Consider the following 23,124-nt stretch of genomic DNA (forward strand, 5'->3'; position numbering starts at 1 on the left):
GCTCATATCAGGACTGTGTTTAAAGATTTATCAGTTATTGTTAAACATCAGTTTCTCTATGGAGGTTGTACTTCTGGAACCTGACTGTTTTACTCCATACAGAGCTTCAACACACAATAATGAGAAATTCATAACTACTGTAATATAATAAACTAAACTGAGAAACTATAAACTAGTAAAAATAATAAAACTAAAAGTGATTAAGTTCTGGATAGGGTCAGTACGTCAGACATCTACATGCCGTTTAAATCATCATCAATAAGAAGCAAACATCAGTTTACAGTGCAGAGAAAAAGCTGAAGTGAAGAAGTCCAGGGCCGAAGTGCTCAACTAAAGCAAACACTAATAAGCATAATAGTGACTTCAACCCAAACTACTATCTTCAATAAAACATCATCATCTAAACCTCTGTTAATGCTCAATAAGAGCTCTTGTCGATGTATGCAGTGATGCCTATATATGCATTAATTCATGAGCGTGTGCTACAATTCTATAATAATAATAACAATGTAATTTACATTTTACAGTGAAGGTTTTTGAACGTAATAATCCAGGATCTTTTAAATAATTCTTTGAAATAACAGTGTTTCTCTGCAGAACTTCACTTTATTGAAGGTGTTTGATAATAATTCAAGAAATACATGTAGAATTACAGTGATTTTTCCTTCTGTGAAGCATTCAAGGAAAACTACTGTAAAAGTTATTTTATTTATTTATTTATTTTTGCTCTGCAAAATAAGGGTAAAATCCTTTAATTTTACAGTTTTGTTTTGGCAGCCATAACTGCTGGTCATTCATTGTTTATGATTCTTTCTCAAACCATCAAACAGTGCAGGGATGTAATTTTCATTTCACATTTGTATATAATATGCATTTAATAACAAAACCAAGCTTCTGACTTCATGCAGTGTTTGACGATCATAAACCAGCAGCGTGAGACCAGTATTAATTAAAAGTGACATTAACCCTTTCATGCATAGAGGTCACTACAGTGGACAGCTGCTCAAAAACTATTTTCTTGCGTATGCATGGGTTTTGATGGCATATTGGCACATCAAATATTAGTGTGGACACTAGTGCATCATCCAATAAACTGCCACCTAGTGGCAAGCCCTTGTATGTGAATTTTTTCTCCAAACCAAGATGGCTGATGACCAGTCAGAAATGACAAAGTGCTTCAGAATATCCATCCATTCCTTCTATCCTAGACTCTGGCTGGTTAAAAAAAAACCAAAAAAAAACCTAACTTCTAAGGAGTTATATCATTGTTAAATTTTCCATTTATTGCAGTGAAGTAGAGGATATTCTTCCTTGCGTTTGCAATAATTGCAGCTGTATTAAATTTTTTGTATATGTTTTATAGTTTTCACTTGATTTTATAACCTACTTATTTTATTCATTGATTTGTCAAATACACACATTATTACTGTGGTACACTGTAAAACCGAACAGTGAAATTAATTAAATGAAATGAGTTAATTTCACTCAAATAATAATGAAAGTTCATTGGACTTAATTGAAATAAGTTCTGTAAACTCAAAATGCTGTTGTAGTGAGGTGAACTTAAAATGATTGCGTTTTCTAGTTCCCAGCATGCTTTACATCAGCCAAAAAGGAAAATAAATGTAGAAATTAAGTGTTTTTACACAAGATTAACATAGAGAGACATAAGTTAGTACTTAAATGTTGTGTTATGTTAGGATTTATATATTTGGGGAAGTCGTGGGTTAGTGGGTAGAGAGTTTAACTCCTAACCCTAAGGTTGTGGGTTTGAGTCTCGGGCCGGCAATATCACGACTGAGGTGTCCTTGAGCAAGACACTGAACCCCCAACTGCTCCCCGGGCGCCGCAGCATAAATGATACCCACTGCTCCGGGTGTGTGTGTGTGTGTGTGTGTGTGTGTGTGTGTGTGTTCACTGCTGTGTGTGTGTTCACTGCTCCGGGTGTGTGTTCACAGTGTGTGTGTGTTCACTGCTGTGTGTGTGCACTTTGGATGGGTTAAATGCAGAGCACCAATTCTGAGTATGGGTCACCACACTTGGCTGTATGTCACGTCATATATGTTTCTGTTATGTTGGTTTTGTAGTGTTACCGTTGTGGTGAAGAGTAGAGCCTGTGGTTAGGTTGAGGATGGACAGCAAACCTTAAAGGCTATATATACTGATGTTGTTTAACTATTTATATGCAAATATTGTGAGTCTTTTTGATAACAATGTTAGTACATACCAGTGTGCTGTTGCTAACTAGCACTTAACTATAAAGATCTGAATGAATGTGCTGTTAACGGAAGCAAGTTGTATATAATGATCATTGTGATGAGTGGGGTGGGATCATGGACAGTGTTGGGCAAGTTACATTACTAGTTATGTTACTTTTTTCTCCATGAAATTTATGAAATCCCAGCATTTACGCTCTCGATAAATATTTGTTTTTAAAGCATCAACATTCACAGAACACTGTTATTTTTCACTAAAGCAAGTGACTGCTGCGTACATGGTTTTGGCAGAATGCCAGCAGAGTGCTGCATTTATAATCTCTAAAAGACATCTCAGTTCATCACAATCTCACAAATCTCTGTTCTAACACAATAAATATATGCATAATGAATCTTTCATAATGTCTACAATTCATGTGTTATAATGAGAGGATTCGTGAGCATGCAAATTTCAGCACTACTTTCCTAAATGCTGCAAACACGTGTTATAGCCTGTTTTTATAGCCTACAGTCTATGGTTATAGCCTAAATAGAAACTCTGCATATAACTTGCTCCTGTTAATCGTTTATATTTTATATTAGTTATTGCTGCTTTTGTGCAATAGATGAATAGCAATTTATTTGTTTTAGATATTTTATCTTTAGATATTTCTATTTTGCAGGAGTCCCGTAAATCATTTTATTTTCCGGCATCCTGCACACACACGAGTCTCTGCACTCGTCTATCAAGACTTGTCCCACGCCGCTCTCTGTTGCGTCGGGTCTCGCGGGAGCAGGTCTCTAATCCACTGGCACTTGACTTGACAGTGCGTGTGCTACATCCTCTTTACAATCTCTAGATTATAAAACACTGCATTCGGTCAGCAATGTAACGCGGCAGTAACGTAAAGAGACCTTGGCTTGTAACTATACTCTAATTACTATTTTGAAAATTATAACGCCTTAGATAACTCAGTTACTAAAAAAGTAATCAAATTAGAGTAACGCGTAACTGCCCAACACTGATCATGGAAGCGAGGCTTGGCTTGGCTCCCATGGCTCTCAGCCCTGCCCCACTTGTCATAAAAATTTTAAGCGCTATTAACTTAAAATTTAATTTGTTTACTCAAATATTTTGAGGCAATAAGTTTCCTCAAATGTTTTGAGTATTCTTAACTTATCAAGTTTTACAGTGTAGTACTGTATTAGTATTGATACAGTATCGCTTAAGTTAAAACCAAAACTGCATACTGTCCCCTCAAGTGGACATCTGAAAATCTTTTTGGAAAAAAAAAGAGAGAGAAAAGTTCAGATCTGGTTTTTCATGCTCTCCCATACACACAAACAAATTCTGAAACACGGACAACCAGGGGCACTGTAACGAGGGATACATCGTCTTTGTATTCATAGTAAAACCATGGTTAATTGGTTGTGTTGTTGTCTGCCCTAGCTCCCTCTAAACCTATTATAAAACGATATGATTATTTTTCTGCTAAATAACTACTGTAACATTACAATATAATGATGTCCTTTATACAGTATTTTGAGTGATGGTGAGCAATGTGCTGCTGCTGCTTAACTGAGTAAACAAAGACAAAACTACAATAGCATGTTTACAGATGAAACTGACCTGCACTTGAAACCCTGAACAGTAGTTTCTCTTCTCTGCTCCAGCTGTGAAAGTGAAAGTCGTGACATTTGTCAAGTATGGTGACCCATACTCGAAATTGGTGCTCTGCATTTAACCCATCCAAGTGTACACACACAGCAGTGAGAAGTGAACACACCGTGAACACACACGCGGAGCAGTGGGCAGCTATAGATCCAGCGCCCGGGGAGCAACTGGGGGTTCAGTGCCTTGCTCAAGGGCACTTCAGCCATGGGTATTGAGGGTGGAAGAGAGCGCTGTTCATTTACTCCCTCCCACCTACAACTCCTGCCAGCACCGAGACTCGAACCTGCGACCTTCTGGTTACAAGTCCAAATCTCTCACCGTTAGGCCACAGCTGCCCCACCGTTAGGCCACAGCTGTGCGCTTCACAGTCCACTCATTCTCTCTCTCGCATTGATTACTCTGAGTCTGATCTAAACCGTTTGGCAGAGAGCGCGCGAGCCGAAGCATTGCCAGTCATGACTAACTGATTCATGATTTATTAAAGATTTATTATCGAATGGCGAATTCAGAAATAATCGCTTTAGTACATTTGGCAGGCAATTATACAATAATAATAATATATAAAAATAAAAAACAGGGCAGCAGGCCACCAGTGAATTGTCCCGGTTCTCTTGATGGCCGGTCCAGTCTGGCCCCAGCCTAAGGATTTCAAACCTCTTAATGTGATGGCCATACAAATAATATTGCTGTGTGTGGTTTGAGAATTTGCTGTGGATGTATAGGATGGCCTTGATGAGTGTGAGATTTCCCGTCCTGAAACTGTGTCCCAGTCTAACCCTGCTCAAAACTGCATCTTCATGTCCAAAATACCATTCACAGTTCTTTTGCTTTAACAGAAGGTCACAATATGGAGAAAATGAATTGTTTTCTTTTTTTTTTTTACAGTGAAAGTTTCCTCTGCTCCTCTGGTTGCTCCTCTGGGATCTTCAGTGGTTTTGCCCTGTTTTTGTGCCAAAAGTTTGCTATCAAATGATCTGAAGGTGGAGTGGAGAAGAAAAGAGACTCTGGTTCATCTGTATCAGGACGGTGAGAGTCAAGCGCAGCAGGATTATCAGGACAGAGCTCATTTCTTCACTGATCAGATTCAACAGGGAAACTTCTCCCTCCGTCTGGACGATCTGAGAGCTGAAGATGAGGGACAATACACATGTACAGTTTACAATAAACAGAGATCTGTGTTTTCAGCTCAAACAAGTTTGGAACCAAGACTGCTTGGTAAGTGAACATACAGTGATGGATAAAGGTTCTGGCAGTGACATGAATGTTGTGTTTTGCAAAGTTTGCAGCTTAAGCTGTTGTGCTGTTCATTCACATTGTTCTAGATTATTGTGTAGAGTGATCAGATGCATTTTAAATAATTGCTAAAAGCTTCACTGGCAAAAAAAAAAAAAAACATTTATCACAAAAAAATGCAAATTTCACTCTTTTTGGCTCCAGCACAAAATGACCAGATAACATTATTATACTGATCATATCATGAGCACACGGAAAGCGTGAATGAGTGCTAGTCTGATGTGCTGGTTCTGACTGGATTATAAGAGCAGACTGATTGCTGTGAAAGGAGGGAAGAAGTGCTTCCAATTATTGTGTTTCTGTGCTAGCAATGGTTACCTCCGAAGAAAAATGTGCAGGCATTGTCACTTTGCATCAAAACAGCCTCACAATTGCTGCAAAGAATATTGCACATGAAATATCCATTTACCGGATCATCGAGAACTTCAAAGAGAGAGGTTCGACTGCAGTGAAGACAGCTCTCAACCTCCCAGAGTGTCCAGAGTGTCCAGGACCGTCTCCTCCTGAGGAGTCAGCAAGAGCATCTGCACACACAGTGAGGACAAGACTTCTGGACAACAGCCTGGTGTCAAGAAGAGCAGTAAAGAAGCCACATCTCTCTCCAAGAAAAACCTCAGGGACAGACTGAAAATCTGCAGGAAGCACAAGGATTGGACAGCAGAAGACTGGTGCAAAGTTATTTTCTCTGATGAAGCTCCGTTCCCACTGTTTGGGAGATCTGGAAAATCAATTGTTCAGAGAAGAAAAGGTGAATGCTACCATGAGTGCTGTGTTGTACCAACAGTGAAGCATCCTGAGATCATCCATGTGTGGGGTTGCTTTTCAACCAAGGGAGTGTTGTCCAAAAACACTGCCAGGAATAAAGAATGACATCAAAACGTCCTGCAAGAGCGACTTCTTCCAACGATCCATGAGCAGTTTGATGATCAGCCGTGCATTTTCCAGCATGAAGGAGCACCATGTTACAAAGCAAGAGTGATAAAGAACTGGCTCGAAGATCATTACAGTGAAATTTTGGATCCGTGGCCAGACAACTCCCCAGGTCTCAATCCCACAGAGAACCTGTGGTCAGTCCTCAAAAGGCGAGTGGACAAGCAGAAGCCCACAAATTGTGCTCAACTCCGAGAACTAATAAGAAAGAAAGAATTGCCATCAGTCAGGATTTGGCTCAGAAGCTGATATCCAGCATGCCAGAGTGAACTGCAGAGGTTATGAAGAACAAGGGTCAACACTGTAAATATTGACTCATTACATACATTGAATGTTTTTGCCAAAAATCATTGTTTTTCTGTAAACTATAGAATCATATGAAAGGATAATCTACAAATACTGAAGCAGCAAACTTTGCAAAACAAAAGATTTATGTCACTGCCAAAACTTTTGTCAATGACTGTATAACCTCCTCTCTCTATGTCATTTCCCCCTGAGATTGTGTGTGTGTGTGTGTGTGTGTGTGTGTGTGTGTGTGTGTGTGTCTTTGCAAATACCACTGAAATGTTGACAGATGTAGACTGAATATTCTCTTTGGCTGCAATAAAGTTCATTTAGGGCTTTTAGTAATTAACGTTTGAAAAAGAGTGAATCACTTTGTTGCGGAGAGTCTATTAAATGAATGAATGTAAATGTAATTAAATATTTAATTCAAACTTAATTTGCTGATTAAATTAATGTTAATTTATTTTCTCTGTTCTCTTTCTAGATTCAGTCCTCCGTCTTCATCTGTTTCTAGTCGTCTGTCCAAATATGATCATGTTCTTTGCTTTTGTCTTCTGGGGTGTTTCTGAGGGTAAGTGTTTCTAATAATTACAGAATATCTTAATTAATCTGAAAAAAACACCATACCTACTTACATGACACTTTATGGATTAGTTATGTTTTATATTCAGTGTCATATTTTTAAAGGAGGTCTGTCCTCAAAAGCTTCACAGCAGTGACTGAAGCAGCATGTGTTTGATGGGAGATTCGTGTTTCCTCTAATGATGACCGTCACACTCCTGAACTCTTTCAGTCATATGTTTGTTAATGCAGTGGCAGGAATACGTTTGTGAATATATTTCTGCACTGATTACTGATAAAATGTGGTCTGATCTTCACCTAAGTCACAGTTATAGACAAACACCATCTGGCCAGACTAATAACACAGACACAACTGTACTGGTCAGGGTTTTATTGAAGACACTGAGTAATAATTCATAGGGAGGCTGTTATAGGTAAGACACACTCTATTACAACTTCTCCAAAAGCTAATTAGTGTCTAAGGAGGAGATGAAATTGAAATTGTGATTTGCAAAGATGCTGTTCCCTTTAAACAAAGGCACAAAAAGCAAATCTGTTCCTCACAATAAAGATTGGTTAGTGTGAACCATGCTTCAATCTCAGAAGCTTTCATAAGACACTACAACACATCACAGAGATGCACAGAGTATCACTAAAGACCTGTGTGTTCACATCAGTCCACGCTGAGGTGTCCTGTCTACAGATGTAGATCATTCTGAGCTGTTTTTACTCTCCCTCGCAGCGGGTCTCCTGCAGAGATCACAGCGAGAGCACAACAGACATCTCTGAACAAGATGAGAGAACCCCAGAATAACAGATAGAGACCTCCAGAAAACTCTCAGACTGTGAAAGTCTTGCTTTTGTGTTCGAAATCAGAAAAACACTGAGCAGGAATGCTGCTCATGAAAGGACAACGCAAAGGAAACCACTGCTGTGTAAAAAATTTAAAAAAATAAAAATAAAATTAAAATAAAAAAAAAATATGTATATTTGAAAATCCTCCTATTACCCACGGCCAAAAAATGGTCTACTACATACAATAATGTGTGATTTTTAACAATATTTGTATTTATTGAAATTCATTTTAATTACATAGGCTACTATTACATTTAATTACATTCCCATATTATGCATTGTTATGCATTGTAAATTATGCAGAATTACAGGATTTAAATGGAAGAATTCTCCTTGGTTTGTCATATAGTGTCTCTCTCAGTGAATGGGACACAGATTTTACTGATACTAGTGAAATCTTTTTATTGAATAATGTGTGTCAAAATAATGTTCTTAGTCTTTTTTTCTTCCTGTGGGGAAGCATCCCAGCCAGAACCCCCACAACCCCCTCCCCCTCCCAAAAAAAAAAACACCTTGATTTTTAATTAAAATCAAGCCCGAAAAACACTGGGACTCTTATTTTGAAATGTCTACACTATTGTGGGCTGATCCTTCAGATGAGAGATGAAATATGCTTTCTTACAACCGTCTAAAGCATATTATATTAAAGGTCATAAAGTAGACATTGTCATAATTCATCAACGAGTTCATAAGCGATCTGTTGCTATAAATATGCGCTGTTCATTGAATGAGAATCACTTTGAAGCAGTCTGAAGCGCGAGCCTATTGAACGCGCAACAGCTACACATCGTGACACTGCAACGTGCAGCGCTCTTTTTAATGAAATCATACACTTTTGTATCTTAGACCCTCTAATAGACTTCTGAAGTTTAATAATCTATAGGCTGTATCGCGATTTATGTTTTTCCATCTTCAAATGTAATCTATCTATCTATCTATCTATCTATCTATCTATCTATCTATCTATCTATATACAAACAAACAAACACACACACACACACACACACACACACACACATACATACATAGTTATTTTTTATATATAAAAAAATAAAGAAGCAAATTACAAATCAGGACATTTACAGGAGAATGTCAGGACAGAAGTTTGTGACTTCAAGCTTTGTTTTTGTGAGCCGACAAGACAGTGACCAAAAGCTCAGAAGTAAATTCACTAAAGTATGGTGGAAAAAGAGAAAATACATGAGTCCTGACCTAAACCCTTGTGCACTGTTTGGGGTCTTTTTTGACCTCCAATGATGTTTGCTGGGGAAAAAAAAAAAGAAAAAAGTTTGCTTTATCTAAATGTCACGAGAATTTGTATGGTTGTCAACACTTGGTAGCTCTACAAATAAAACAATTAAACTGGATTGATATCTGGTATCTGACACCACAGCACGTCCACGATGGAGGATAAATGCAAACACACACATACACACTAAATACACACTAAATACACACATACAGCACCACATGCACGTTTGACTGCAATCATCTGTCATAATTGAAAAAAAAAAAGATATTTCAGTACAAAAATGCTAAACTTTGACAGAGTATTTTTTAGATTATTACAATATTTTGTCTCTTAAAATTAATCTAATAAAAAAAAGAAAAAGAAAAAAACAACTGAAAAACTGAAAATATCTATACCTATGTGGAAATGACAAATGAGCCATTGAGTAACGCTCTAGAGCCATCTGTGGCTGTAGTTAAAATTTCATGTTTTTTTATTATTAATTTTTTTTATTATTATTTATTTTAAAAGTGTTTATTTTCAAATACATGGAAACAATTTGGCATTAAACTGCGGCACATTGGCCATGTTATCCCCATGAATTAAAATTGTGGGTCTTTTATAAAGATAATTTTACATGAAAAGCTGTTTTTGTGTAAACAATTTAAAAAATATTTTTAATTTATTTATAATTTTTTTAAAAACAATATATATATATATATATATATATATATATATATATATATATATATATATATATATATATATATATATATATATATATATATATATTAAATCCTCCAAAAATTGCACAAATGTGAAGTAAGAATATTAAGAAACTGAATAAACTTAAATTTGTTAAAAAACAACAACTATATTTTGTTACAAAATAACATTTAGTAATTTTTACCCAGTAATCCCCCAAACGAACAGTGCATAAGGGTTAAGCCCATTACTGTCAGATACTGTCTGTGGCATAACCTGAAGAGGGCTGTACTGTCAAGACAGCCCAGAAATATTGATCAGCTGAAACAGATGCGCTGGGAGGGATGCTCTGAAATGAGTTTCATAAGCAGCTGCAGGAGACGTTTGCAGAAGGAGGATCAACACACTGAACTCAAGGGGTCACTTACTTTCTCCAGCCTGACCTGTGAATGACTGCTCAGTGTACTCAGTGAAATGTGTAAAGTACTCAGCTGTTTGTGTTATTAGTTCAGTCATACTGTGTTTGTTAAACTGTGATCAGACCACATTTAATCAATGCAGAAATTTCAAAGCGTTCACAAACGTGTGTATGTATATGAATGTGTCAGTGAATATCAGGGATCATAACTCATGATTAATATCTGTTTTGTTTCAGGATCTGTGAGTGAGACGGTGTGTTGTTGTGCTCTTTATTTCCTGAGGCCTCTCCTGTTGCTCTGGGCGGCTCTGTATATTAAAAATAGGTTTTCAGGTATGATTAATTTGCTTTGTTTATCAGTGGAGATGAGAGAATGAATCTTAATACTCAGATGTTTGGATTTTATATCATCTTTGTGTGAGGGATTAAATAAAACATGAAATAGTGTTATTTGTGTTTCATTGTGTTGGTGTTTATATGATATTGTGATTGTTACTGTCTTTTCTGTTTTACAGTCCAGATTAAAACATGGATTCAGAAATACAGTTATGTGGCAGAATATGCTGTTTTCTCTGTTGTTATTTATTCAGGTAAACAAATACAGATATCACTCAACCACAATTATGAAAACATTGAAATGCACATTAAAAGATGAGAAAAATGGTGGTTGTCAGAATTCAGATGTCATTGTAATTCTGAATGATCTGCAGCAAATCTAAATCACCAGAATGACATGAATCATAACATATGCAGAAACCCCGAGCAGCTCATACATGAAGCGTGATGTGTGTATGACACATACATGTGTTCAGAGAATCTCTGTATGTTTATAGGACTGAATCACTTTATGATCTTATGAAATACACTCTGATCTACAGCTGATTATGAAGGAAATCTGCATTCAGTTAAATGAAATGACTCCATATGATTGTGTATTAGAGACAGACTGAAGCTCAGATCATAACAGAAAGACTTCAGAGTAAATCATAGCAAAGCAAGATGATTTACAGTTCAATGATAAAGTGTATTCTTCTGTCATGTGCAGTGTTTACAGTTTGATTGTGTTTATATGTGATATTTTTATCTCTTCTTTTCTTCCAGCTCTTTTCGCAAGTGCTTGGGAACGGTTTCTGAATTATGCTGTATTTAATAAAGTCATGATAATAGTGCTGTTTGCGATCGTGTTTGTGTGCTGCCTCTGCAAAATCACTTACAGTAAGTATTTCTGATCTGATATTGCACTTCAGAGTATTAGTAGAAACTAATGAAGTTTGTTGTTTATTAGAACAATGAAGAACCTTTGTGATATTATGATATATTATTATTTTATATGACTTCATTATATTTATTGATATGTTTATAATATAAACACAATATATATGTTTGTATAAAAACTCTCAGAGTCACATTGATTGGTTCAGTTCATCTGCTTCTGTTGTTGATGTAAATTTTATCATGATAAACTGCCATTATAATGATTCAAAACTGAATCAAATCAGATGTTAATGATCAAACTGTTTCTTCTAGTTTTAGTTACAGAGGTCGGGAAGAAAAGTGGACGGATAGTTAAAATCTTTGATCTTGTTGCTGATATGACCTTTCAAATTCTGCCCACTTTACAATTCATCCTCCTCTTCTACACGTTTGGAGCTGCCAGAGGAGGTGAGTTCATATTCATAATCATCTGAGATCATTATAATGATCATTACTGACTGAGCCTGATGTTGGTTATGATGTACTGTAATCTGCTGATGAATTATAATATAATTGCTCTCCTGTGTTTAGGAATGATCATGATTGTGGTTTTACCAGTGGTACTGATGATGATGACAAATGACAGATGGCTTTATAAATGCAGATATGGGCTCGGCTGTAAGTATATGCTGAATTATGATCTGATCTCTGCTGAACTGCAGCAGTGTCTCTGTGATATTAATATTAATTAATATAAGATGAAAATGAAGATTAAAAATCATTAAAGAAAAAATGACAGACAGAAAATAAGATGAAAATGAAGATTAAAAATCATTCAAATCCCTGGTCTTGCAGAAACTGAGCTTTTCTTCCGGCGGAGTGTGGAGTTGTTTTGTCTCAGTTCCTCTCAGTTATGAAGACGGAGCTCCTGGTTTTCTGATTGATGGTGTTTTTGATTTGATACATTTCTGAGGTTTTTTTCTCAGACCCTTACAGTCTGAATCAAACCATCTGTCAGTGTCCAATTTCTTTTCCTTTGGTTTAATAATTGTCATATCTCTTCTTTGTGCTGTCTTATAGAATATGTAATTTATATTTTTCACTGCTTGATTGATGCTGAATTGATTTTTAGGGTATTCCTGTATTTGGAAAGAATGTAAGAGGGACTGTATTTCTGAAGATTCAGTATCTTTAATGTAATTAGTGCTACTGTCTTCTGTCCATTTGAATGATAGAATTGTGTGCATTTGATTGGTTTGTGTAGTGTTTCAGACTGCTCTATATAGAGGGTGATGTGGCTGTGGTCTGAGGAAGGTCTCAAGGGTTTGACTGTGAATGCTCTCAGAGAGGAAAGCTCTGTGGTCTGCAGGCGTGGGCTTGAGATCTGGGCTGCTGCTCAGAAGATAGATATTCAGATAAAAGGGCTTTCTCTTGTTTCATTATCGCGCTGTAGTCAGTCTGGAATGTTTTTAGATTTCCCTGTGTAACGAGTTATAGTGAATACAGTTTGAATGTAACACATTGTTTTTCACTAAAATCCTTTTTATTGTATTATGGGTTTATTTGTTATTGTATTATTGATTTATTTCCGTTTTTCTTTGAGCAACATATGTTGATGCTGCTATTCACCGTTTAGAGACTTTTATTTTGATAATTTCTATTGGCGCTCGACTGACGCCATTTTCAAGTGAGTGCGCGCTTCTCGTCAGTTCGCATTATATATGCTGGTGAGAGGTAAGCGTTTAGTCAGAGCTCTTCATTTTATGGGTGAATTAAGTTTGCAAAGTGTATAATTGACTAAATATTCTATTATAAGTACTCCTGAGACTGTATGCAGTGTTCTGTTGTAAGTTTTATGCGTGAGTGGATTAAGAATATGAAGTTATATCATGTGGGACATATGATATGCTATTGGCATGGTTTTGAGTCATTAATTAGCTAACAAATATTATATCATACAGGAATGTCTTTGGAATGCCCAAGAGAGAGAAAGATATGAACTTTTATTCATGTTAATCCACAGGTATTTTACTCTTATTGTTTATTTTCTATACTCTTGTACTACTTTAATATTATGTTTCAGTGTTAATGGTCTCTTTCTCAATTGTTAAACTCAATTGTTAAAGTGGAGTTCGCATTATATATGCTGGTGAGAGGAATGTCTTTGGAATGCCCAAGAGAGAGAAAGATATGAACTTTATTCATGTTAATCCACAGAGAGAAATTAATGCTGGGCGTGGCTGTCAATAAATCCCCTTTGGTGAACAGAAGTGAAAGTGTCCTGAGCCTTCTTACACACAACGCAGATGATGGTAGCAGCGGTCAGCAAAGGACCGGCTACACCTGTACCATGACTGTGCCATTTTTATATGAGTTCACAGTTATCACTGTGTTGTGAGGGTCATGTGGTTCTCTGATTTTGACTCTCCAGCCATTACAGATGCCCTCCTTCTTTACGGAGGGGTAATGGTTGATAATGGCTTCATGCCAGACGCTGGGATGATCAGAGAAGAAAATGAGGTTGCAGAAGTCTCCAGTTTTAAACGAATCAGCAAAAAGAGTTATAGTGCTTATAGTTGTTCCTTGCAGAGTCAGCTGTGACGTCAGAGGGGTACTGTATGGACAGAGTGGGGAGCTCATTTGCATATGGCAGTGGGGTTACTGTATCCTCTCCTCTGATTGGTCAGTGTTCTCTGGCTCATTTGAAGTGATACATTGAGGATTGTCAGAGTGTAGGCTAGCCGTAGCTTTAGCTCTTTAGCATTTTTAGTTTATGAAAACTATAAAAAGGTCATTTTTAAATTGTATGTCCTTGTATTTGAGAATAAATATTGTCCAGTGCAGTTAGCTGTACTCACTGCGTCTCCCTCTCTGAACTGTTGAGGTTTATCTGGAAGGATTGTTCTGAATTTCCCTCAGATTTTCCTGTAGGTCTATGCTGCTAGAAACTGATCCTCAGCGCTGAATATCTGGTTTTAAAAACAAACAAAAAATGTGTTTTTTCTTGTGAAAGTTCAGTTCAGAATTTGATATTCTTTAAGATATTTAACGTTTTTGATCTAACTCTCATCTCAAAATAGCAAACAAAAAGTAAATTCTAAGAGCTCATGCAGATCATGACTCTGATGATGAAACTCTCTCTCTCTCTCTCTCTCTCTCTCTCTCTCTCTCTCCTCTCTCTCTCTCTCTGTCTCTCTCTCTCTCTCTCTCTCTCTCTCACTCTCTCTCTCTCCCTCTCTCTCTCTCTCTCTCTCTCTCTCTCTCTCTCTCTCTCTCTCTCTCATTTTTTTAATTCAATTAAGCTTTTTCAGCATGACTGTGTAGCACAATGTTGCCAAAGCATTAACACATATATATAACAACAACATAATAATAAATAAAGTCCATCTAAATAGATGAAAAGATAAAGTCAGTCAGTATGGAGTTAATCATGTTTAACGTCTAACATTGTGAATGGTTAATAGATATTTTGCAGCTGTGTTGTCATCTTCTCTGAGTAAAAGGGCATTTTCTCAGTATCACTGAGTTCAGTAAATGATGGGATCAGGGCTTCAAATCTGGGGAGACTCCACGACCCTGCTGGAAGAACGAGAGTCCCCATTCTGACCGCACATTTACTGTTTTTGTACATGGATTATATAATGTTGAATGTTTTTCCATCAATGCCAATTTGTTATAGTTTGTATAGTAAACCGTCATGCCAAATAGAGTCGAAAGCTTTTTTAAAATCAATAAAACATGTAAATATTTTTCTTTGTTTGTCCTTTAGATTTGTGTTAATTAGAGTGTGGAGAGAATAGATGTGGTCAGATGTACGTTGTTTTGGTGAAAGGCCAGTTTGTGATTTATTTAGGATGTTGTGTCTTGTGAGGAATGTTTATTATATTACAGAAAAGCTTTGCTAGATTACTGCCCACACAGATGCCACGGTAATTACTGGGATCCAGTTTATCTCCTTTTTTATATATAGTGGTGTTGTTTTGTTAAGGTGATAGGAGTGGTTTCTTGTGTAGGTTGCTGTGGCTAAGGGAAAAAAAAAAAAATCAGGTTCTGGTTATATTGGTCTACGGCGGCGTTTTAGTGCCATGTTAAAAAAAATAATAAAAATAATAATAATAATAATAAAAAAGATTGTCTAATGTTTACTTGATGTCTGGTTTTTAAAAGCACGGAAGAGAATATGTGCTGTTCTGTTAGACATCGTTTCAGCTATTAAAATAGTTCCGTTTTGTATGTATGGCAAAGTGATTTCGTTTCTGTTTTTATTAATTAAGTTGTAATGGGAAGATTTTTTTATTCGTCAGATATAAATAAGGTATAGGCGCATATCCATTGGTTTGTGCGGAGAGTGGAAGCTTGCACAATGCAATACAGAGGCGCCAGAGCCGTCACTTGCACTTTTTTTTATCCAGTGGAAACGAATTATCCTCAAAACAATACATGCCTTACCGCCATCAAATACATACCGTAGATGGAGAGATTTAAATTATTGCTTAACGAAATAAAACAAATCAAACCAAAAACTCTTTCAATATATATGTAAAGATGCATTTCTCGCGTCAAAGTGGAGATTTCTATTAAGGATCTTGCGTCACTGATTTAGAATACACTAGTTTATTCATAAATAATTCAAATATCCCCTTACCCTCCGACACATTCATTGTTATGTACAAGGAATACAAGTTGATGTAGACTAATATAAATTTAAAATACATCGTTTTAATAAATACAAATCAGCAAAACTGTTTCAAGTGATAGGCATTATTCAATTAAAAGTATCAATGAATAAAACATTATGTTGACCAGGTGGATTATTCATTGAAATCATGGAGAATGACATTTAGTTTTATTTTCTTCATGAATGACAGCACACCGTGTATTTACAGACAAACGAAATCTGCAGAAGTCTCTTTACTGCGGAACTGAACTTAATAAAACAGAAACGAAATCAATGTGTCATACATACAAAACGGAACTGTTTTAATAGCTGAAACGATATCTAAACGTTTTGCTATGTTCTGTCTATGCAAACAGAACAGCAGTAGGCTACATAGGCTAATAAATCAAGCGCGTCATCGTCACAACCATAGCCTTGTTTCCGCACGGAATAAAGTATTTTATTCTCGGAACATTTCGACTTTATTCTCCGACTTTATTTTTATTATTAATATTATTATTATTTTTTGCAGAGGTTAGATATTTCGACTTTATTCTCTGAATATTCAGACTTTAATCTCGGAAACTTAGATTTTTTTTTATTAAATATTTTTTTTTTTTAACATGGCACTATATGTCGTCGTATTGTTCTGTCATTTATATCTGAGATGCGCAGGTCAGAGAGCAGCTTTAACGCTCAACGACTCATGAGCCAATCAGAAGTAGTTAAGGGGCGGGCCTCGTGTCTTTGTCAAATAGATTGATACAGGTTAAGGCAATGCTCCATGCGGGAAGGTGTTTACAATTGTGTCTCATATTTCTCAACTCAAAACGTAAGTCATGGCTATGTTTATGAAGCCAGGGGAAGACATTAAAGACATTGATAAAAGCATAAAGAATAAATGGCGCTGGGCTTGGATTGAGGATGTGGGTAGCGACGGAAAGCCCTTGGAAGCTGGTGTCAAAAACTCCGGCAACCAGGAGCATGCTATTGCACTGTGTGTGCCAGAAAACTAATGTATGGAACTAGCGGGAAAAAAGTACTGTCACGGCACGAATTAGACCCTGTTCACAAAGCAACAGTCAGAGCACTGCAACACACCTCACGTTTGCCAGGGGCAACAGCCACGGCAGCTATTCCACCCTCAATGACCGATCGTGTGACCGATTTAAAAATTCGCTTGTGCTCCTTCATTGCTGAGCTTGACCTGTCATTTAATATCGCCCACCCACTCGTCACTTTATGTAAAAAATTAGCGGAGGATAGACCCGCCCTGGCGCATCTGTCTGTCTCCAGGCAGCACGCAAGCTATCTTCTTACACATGGCATCTCGCCAGAGTTTAAAAAAAACGTCTGTCTGAGAAGCTTAAGAATGCCATGTTTTCAGTCAACATTGACGAGGCCACGGACAAAAGTATGGATAGATTTCTTAATGTACTGGTCCGATTTTATGACGAGGATGCAGGCAGTGTGAAAACACAGCATCTTGCCAGCAAAAGAGTCAATATTGCAAATGCCTCAGCTTTGATGCTGGAACTAAATGACGTCCTGCACTCATATGGGCTAGAGTGGAGGCAGGTCACCAGTATGCTACTAGACAATTGCGCAGTGATGAGGGGGAAGAAGTCGGGGCTTGAGACCCTAGCTAGAAAGGAGAACCCCAATCTGTTGGACATTTCGGGAGACACTGTCCATATGGTGTCAAATGCGGCTAAGGCTCTCATGAGCCCATTTCAATCAGAGGTGGAAGATTTTTGCTCTGATGTTTATTATGACATAGAGAAGTCCCCCAAGCAGAAGGAGATTTTTGCACAATTTCAGAGTTTACTCCATCTCACCCCCAAGAGCTTGATAAGGCCCATTAGTAACCGATTCATTCAGATGCTTGAAGTCTGCAGTAGAATGAATGAACTCCTGGATGTACTCGTGTTGCACTACTATCATGTCATGGACGCAAATGAGGAACACAAATACAGGTAGGCCTAATAAAACTCTTTTAATAATAACAGGTGTAACAAGTGTGTATTTAATGTCTGTTATTTAGTTTAGTTATTTTTAGCTCATTATGGAATGTACAGGAGGCCTAATGATGCAACATCTTTTAAGATATTTTTTAAATGGTTACTGTAGGTGTTAGGAAAATAGCAAATTAGCAGCATATTAAGGTAATAGGCTATATAGTTACATAAACGTGTGTGTGTGTGTGTGTGTGTGTGTGTGTGTGTGTGTGTGTGTGTGTGTACTACAGAAGGCTTCTTAATCAGGTGTTGTTGAGCGGCATGACCTCACAACTGAGGAAAAGGCCAGGATAATAGTTCTTCAGAAAGAACAGGCAGCAGCATCCCGGACGGGAACAAAAGTTAACCAAGACCGAAAAGATCGGATCTCTGTGGTCATTTCAGAGTTCGAAAGAGTAAAAGTCATGATTGACTTATACAGAGGTATCTTTTGTATGACTAGGCAAACTAAATGCAACTTAAAATGTTGTATTTGTTAAATATTTTTGTGTTTGAAGTCCACTAGCACCTGATCTAACAAATGACCTAAGTCATGATGCAATGAAACAGTCAGGTCTTTTCTACAGCAACAATAACCAAATTAATGAGAATATGATCAACATTTAAGTACGATATTGTGAAGAACTATGTAACAAGGTATCAGTTTCCTATAATTTACTCCTGTAACATGAAAGTGAGTAGCATATTCAAAAGCCATCTCTGTAGTCTCATTAGTCTAATCTAATTTTTATTTATCAGAGGATGCAAGACCTAGACTTGATACCTAGAAACATATGTCACCTCAGAGGCTATACAGAAGCTTGATTTTTTTTTTTTTCTTTGTGTCAGAAAGAAAAATGTATTGTTATACAGTTATCTTGGAATATATCAAAAAGTAATTCCCTCTATTATATGTATGACAAGTGTTCTGATCCAATTAATGTTTTGCTGGAAATAAATTTAGTTGTATTATTATTTAGTTACAGTATATATTGTATTTTAAATACATAATCATACTTTTGTTCATTTAATTGCTCAAATTGAATTATTTGTTGTTTTTTTTATATTTGCAGGGGTCCTTCTGACATTTCAGAGATTTGTCAAAGAGCTTCAACATGAAAAGCCAATGGTGCATTTGTTGCATGTGGAAATGGTGGCCCTTGTTAGAGAGCTCCTGAGCAAATTTATGAGACCAAAGGCTATTCCACTGAGTCACAAGGAGATTCTCAAGGTTGATGTACGGAGCAGGGATTTGCAACTGTCAGACCAGAGGCTCTCTGTTGGACAATTCTGCTACAATGCAATGAACAAAGCTCGTGTGTGGAGAGGAAGGTATGGGTTGGGACATATCTATGACTCTCTCAGAGAAGGGTATATGAGGTCAGCAGAGTTTCTGCTAAAAAACCTTCCCCTGGATAACATCATATTAACATCACTCTCTGCTCTGACGCCGTCTCTAATTCAATCCGATGCAGTTGTTGGAGCATTCACTACATTAGGAGAGGCCTTGCCAAATGTTGTCCCTCCAGAAGAGATCGGTCAACTGGTTGAACAATGCCGGGCCTACCAGATGGATGCGGACATGCTTTCTTCGTGTACCAAACTACATCGAAGGGGACTGTCGAGTTGATGTAGACTGGTGGAGCCATGTTGCTTCTTTGAAAAATGCAGAGAGAGGTGTGAAGTATCCCACCCTGTGCAAACTTGTTAAAGCGCTTCTGTCCATTTTTACAGGCCCCTTGGTGGAAGGATCATTCAATTTAATGGATGATATCCTAGAGTCTGACAGGTGCTCCATGAATGTGGAAACATACGAGAGCCTCGCAGTGATCAAGTCCACACTTAAGGCAAGGAACTGGACAGCCTCAACTATGAACATTGACCAGCCTTTAAGGCGATCCTGCCTTTCCTCATTCCAAAACTACCAATTACATTTTAAAGAAAAAGAAAGAGACTGCACAGGCACTAAAGAAGAAAAGGCTTAGTGAGGCAGCAAGGATTCTGTCCTCAAAGGAGGCAAACAAATTGTCTCAACAGGCCCGAAAAACCAAAAGGCCAGCAATATCCTCCTCTGCACAAACCTCCACCTCCTCTGCACAAGCCTCTACCACCTCTGCTCAGCAGGCCCTCCTGAAAAAGAGAAGACTACCCCAACCCTCCTCTGCGCAAGCCTCCACTTTCCTCTGCACAAGCCTCCATTTCCTCTGCTCAGCAGTCCCTCCTGAAAATGAGAAGACCACCCCAACCCTCCTCTGCACAAGCCTCCACTTCCTCTGCACAAGCCTCTACCACCTCTGCTCAACAGGCCATCCTGAAAAAAAGACCACCCAAACCCTCCTCTGCACAAGCCTCCATTTCCTCTGCTCAACAGTCCCTCCTGAAAATGAGAAGACCACCACAACCCTCCTCTACACAAGCCTCCACCACCTCTGCTCAACAGGCCCTGGAAAAAAGAATACCACCCCAATCCTCCTCTGTACAAACCTCCACCTCCTCTGCACAAGCCTCTACCACCTCTGCTCAGCAGGCCCTCCTGAAAAAGAGAAGACTACCCCAACCCTCCTCTGCACAAGTCTCCACATCATCTGCACCATCACAGTTTTTTCCTCTCTTTTATCAATCCAAAGCATCATCAACCATGTTAAAAAGGAAAGGTTCCGAGGACCAAAAACAATGTTCATCAAAAAGGAAGAAATGAAGGGAGGGAGACATGTTTTCCACACTGTCTTTTACAGTTATTTATTTTGGTTTTTCAGTTGTTTTTCAGTGGTCACCATTTGCATGTTTTGAAAAAAAAAAAACTACGTTCAGAAAGGAAGAAATGAAGGGAAGGAGAAATGTTTTTGTTAATCCCATACCGTCTTTTACAGTATATTCATTTTTTATAGTTTTTCAGTTGAATGGTGCATATTTTGCAATTAAATTTGTTAAAGAAAAATGAATGTGTGTCCTTTTCATGTCTTTTAGGTAATCAATTCCTGTGTACTTTGGAGTACTATTATTGCCACTTACTGACCTGTCTTGGTATGACTGTAGCATCTGCAGCATTTACTTCCAGTGATTGTACTAAGATGGGCATATAAGGTCAATGTAGGCACTGAACATATTGAGAAGAAAATGCTGTGTTTTCTTGAATAATACTGAGGGCATAATGCAAATATGAAAATATCTAAAAAAGAGCCACTTGTCAATAATGATGATCAGGGTTATACATACTTAGGCTGTTTATATATTTGGGCCCAGGGGCCAACAAGTTGTGTTAAAAGTGCGTCGCATACATAGTACCCTCTCGGGGGGCAAGGAAAAAAAGTTCAGGCTCAGGAATTTTTTTCACTATCAGCCCTGTATATGGGTGTGATCAGTCCTTCAGACCAGGCCTCAGGGAAGTCACCAGACAATAAGATCAGATTGAATAGTTTGACCAGAGCTTGAGTTATGGAAGGACTGCTGAGTTTGAGCATCTCATTACTGATGTTGTCTTCTTTAATTTGAGCTTTTTAATGTGCTCTGATATTTCTGATGTTGTTATAATCATGTCCAGTGGGTTTTGGTAATTTTTGATAGTTTTCTTCCAATCTTCTAGTTTTCTCTGTGTTTTAGTTTGGGGCTGGTTGAGGTCTGGTTCTAGTTTTTGGTAAAGAGTTTTAAAGTAAGAGCTCCAGACTGTGCCGCTCTGGAGGAATGTGTCTGATTTAGGGCTTTCACATTTTTTAAAGAGATTCCAGAAATTGTTTTGGTCTATTGATTCATTGATTTCATCAATTTTGGCTTCATAATATTGATCTCTTTTGTTACAAATGAGCTTTTTATAATTTTTCAAGCAGCTGGAGTAGGCGAGGCGTAGCGTCTGATTGGCCGGTTCTTTATGCTTTTTATTAGCAAGTCGTCGAAGGTCTTTTTTGAGACATTTGCATTCATTATCAAACCACGTTCTTTTTTATTTTTGGTTTGTTTATTCTATGTTTGTTTGGTTGTTTAATGTTAGATATAGTGGACAAAGTTTGAAATATATAATTAAGTTTGGATGTTGCTGAGTTTATTCCATTAGTATCTGGAGTGAAATCTGTGGACATAAAGTCGTCCAGCATTTTTAGTATTACAGAGCTGCTCATGTTTTCTGTGAATTGTTCAGCGTTAGATTGGTTCCAGTTGAGTTTTGGTTTCAAGGGGAACAGTTTTTCATGTTTGGGGGGAGTTCTGACCCTGTCACAGGACTGTTTCAAGTAAAGGACTGTTTGGCAGTGGTCAGAAATGGGAAGTTGAGGTCTAACTGTAAAGGCATTAATAAAATGTGTGTCAATGTCTGTAATTGAGTAATCGACTACACTGGCTCCTAATCTGGAGCAATAGCTGAATCTTCCTAAACCATCTCCTCTGCTTCTGCCATTAATGATGTATAGCCCTAAACCTTTACAAAGTTTGAACACTTGTTTTCAATTGGTGTTGACTAAGCTATCATAGCTGTTTCTTGGTGTGATAACTAATGAAGCATGAAACATGGTGTCGTTGGATATGTGATTATTATCTACAATATTTACATAATTTCTCTTCCGGTCCTGGCATTTAAGTCTCCACATATGAGAATATGTCTCTTGACTGAAAGTCTGTAAGTGTAGAAAGCTGTGCTCTGAGGTGAAATAGAGAGTGCACAGAGGTAGAGATTATGCTGTGATGTGACTGATTTCACTTCAAACAAAATAGATGAATTTTCAATTTTAACAATTTTTATCACGTGTTTCAAATTGTCTTTGTGCCAGTCACAGCCATATTTTATTTTATATTTTTTTAATGAAGGAACAACAATTTCTTTGTATGCTATTGGACAATGCAAAGCCTCATTACTGCGACACCACGTTTCATGAAAGATACAAATGTCCATATCTGTAACACTGCTGAGTAAGTCTTGGTCTGCAGACTTGTTACCGAAAGTAGAAGAGTGCAGACCCTGTATATTCCAACAACTGATTTTTAGAGACTTCATGAATAGATATATATGTACATGTATGTAAATGTGTGTGAGTTATATCATGAGTCTGGAGCAGACGTCTCATCTGGTTGAGTTCACTGCTGCTGCTGCGTAGCTCTTGTGTTGTGATGGCTGTCCGCTGGCTGCTCTGGCTTCTGTTGG

At 37.5% G+C, this 23,124-nt stretch overlaps 2 protein-coding genes across 4 annotated transcripts in view; one reads left to right on the forward strand and one right to left on the reverse strand.

Annotated features, from left to right (window-relative positions):
• Positions 1–23,124, reverse strand: part of LOC109070911 — a 172,745-nt gene that overhangs the window by 122,377 nt on the left and 27,244 nt on the right. The window lies entirely within an intron of this gene.
• Positions 1–23,124, forward strand: part of LOC122136711 — a 102,158-nt gene that overhangs the window by 73,133 nt on the left and 5,901 nt on the right. Inside the window, exons 13-14 of one of the 3 annotated variants that reach the window (XM_042721166.1) lie at positions 11,676–11,810; positions 11,934–12,020. The exons of the other annotated variants lie outside the window; for them this stretch is intronic. Of the exons in view, the coding sequence (XP_042577100.1) occupies positions 11,676–11,810; positions 11,934–12,020 (222 nt within the window). The remainder of the gene's footprint in view (positions 1–11,675; positions 11,811–11,933; positions 12,021–23,124) is intronic. 3 annotated transcript variants of the gene reach the window in all.

This window comes from Cyprinus carpio, chromosome B3, assembly GCF_018340385.1.
Source record: "Cyprinus carpio isolate SPL01 chromosome B3, ASM1834038v1, whole genome shotgun sequence".
Classification (NCBI taxonomy): domain Eukaryota; kingdom Metazoa; phylum Chordata; class Actinopteri; order Cypriniformes; family Cyprinidae; genus Cyprinus; species Cyprinus carpio.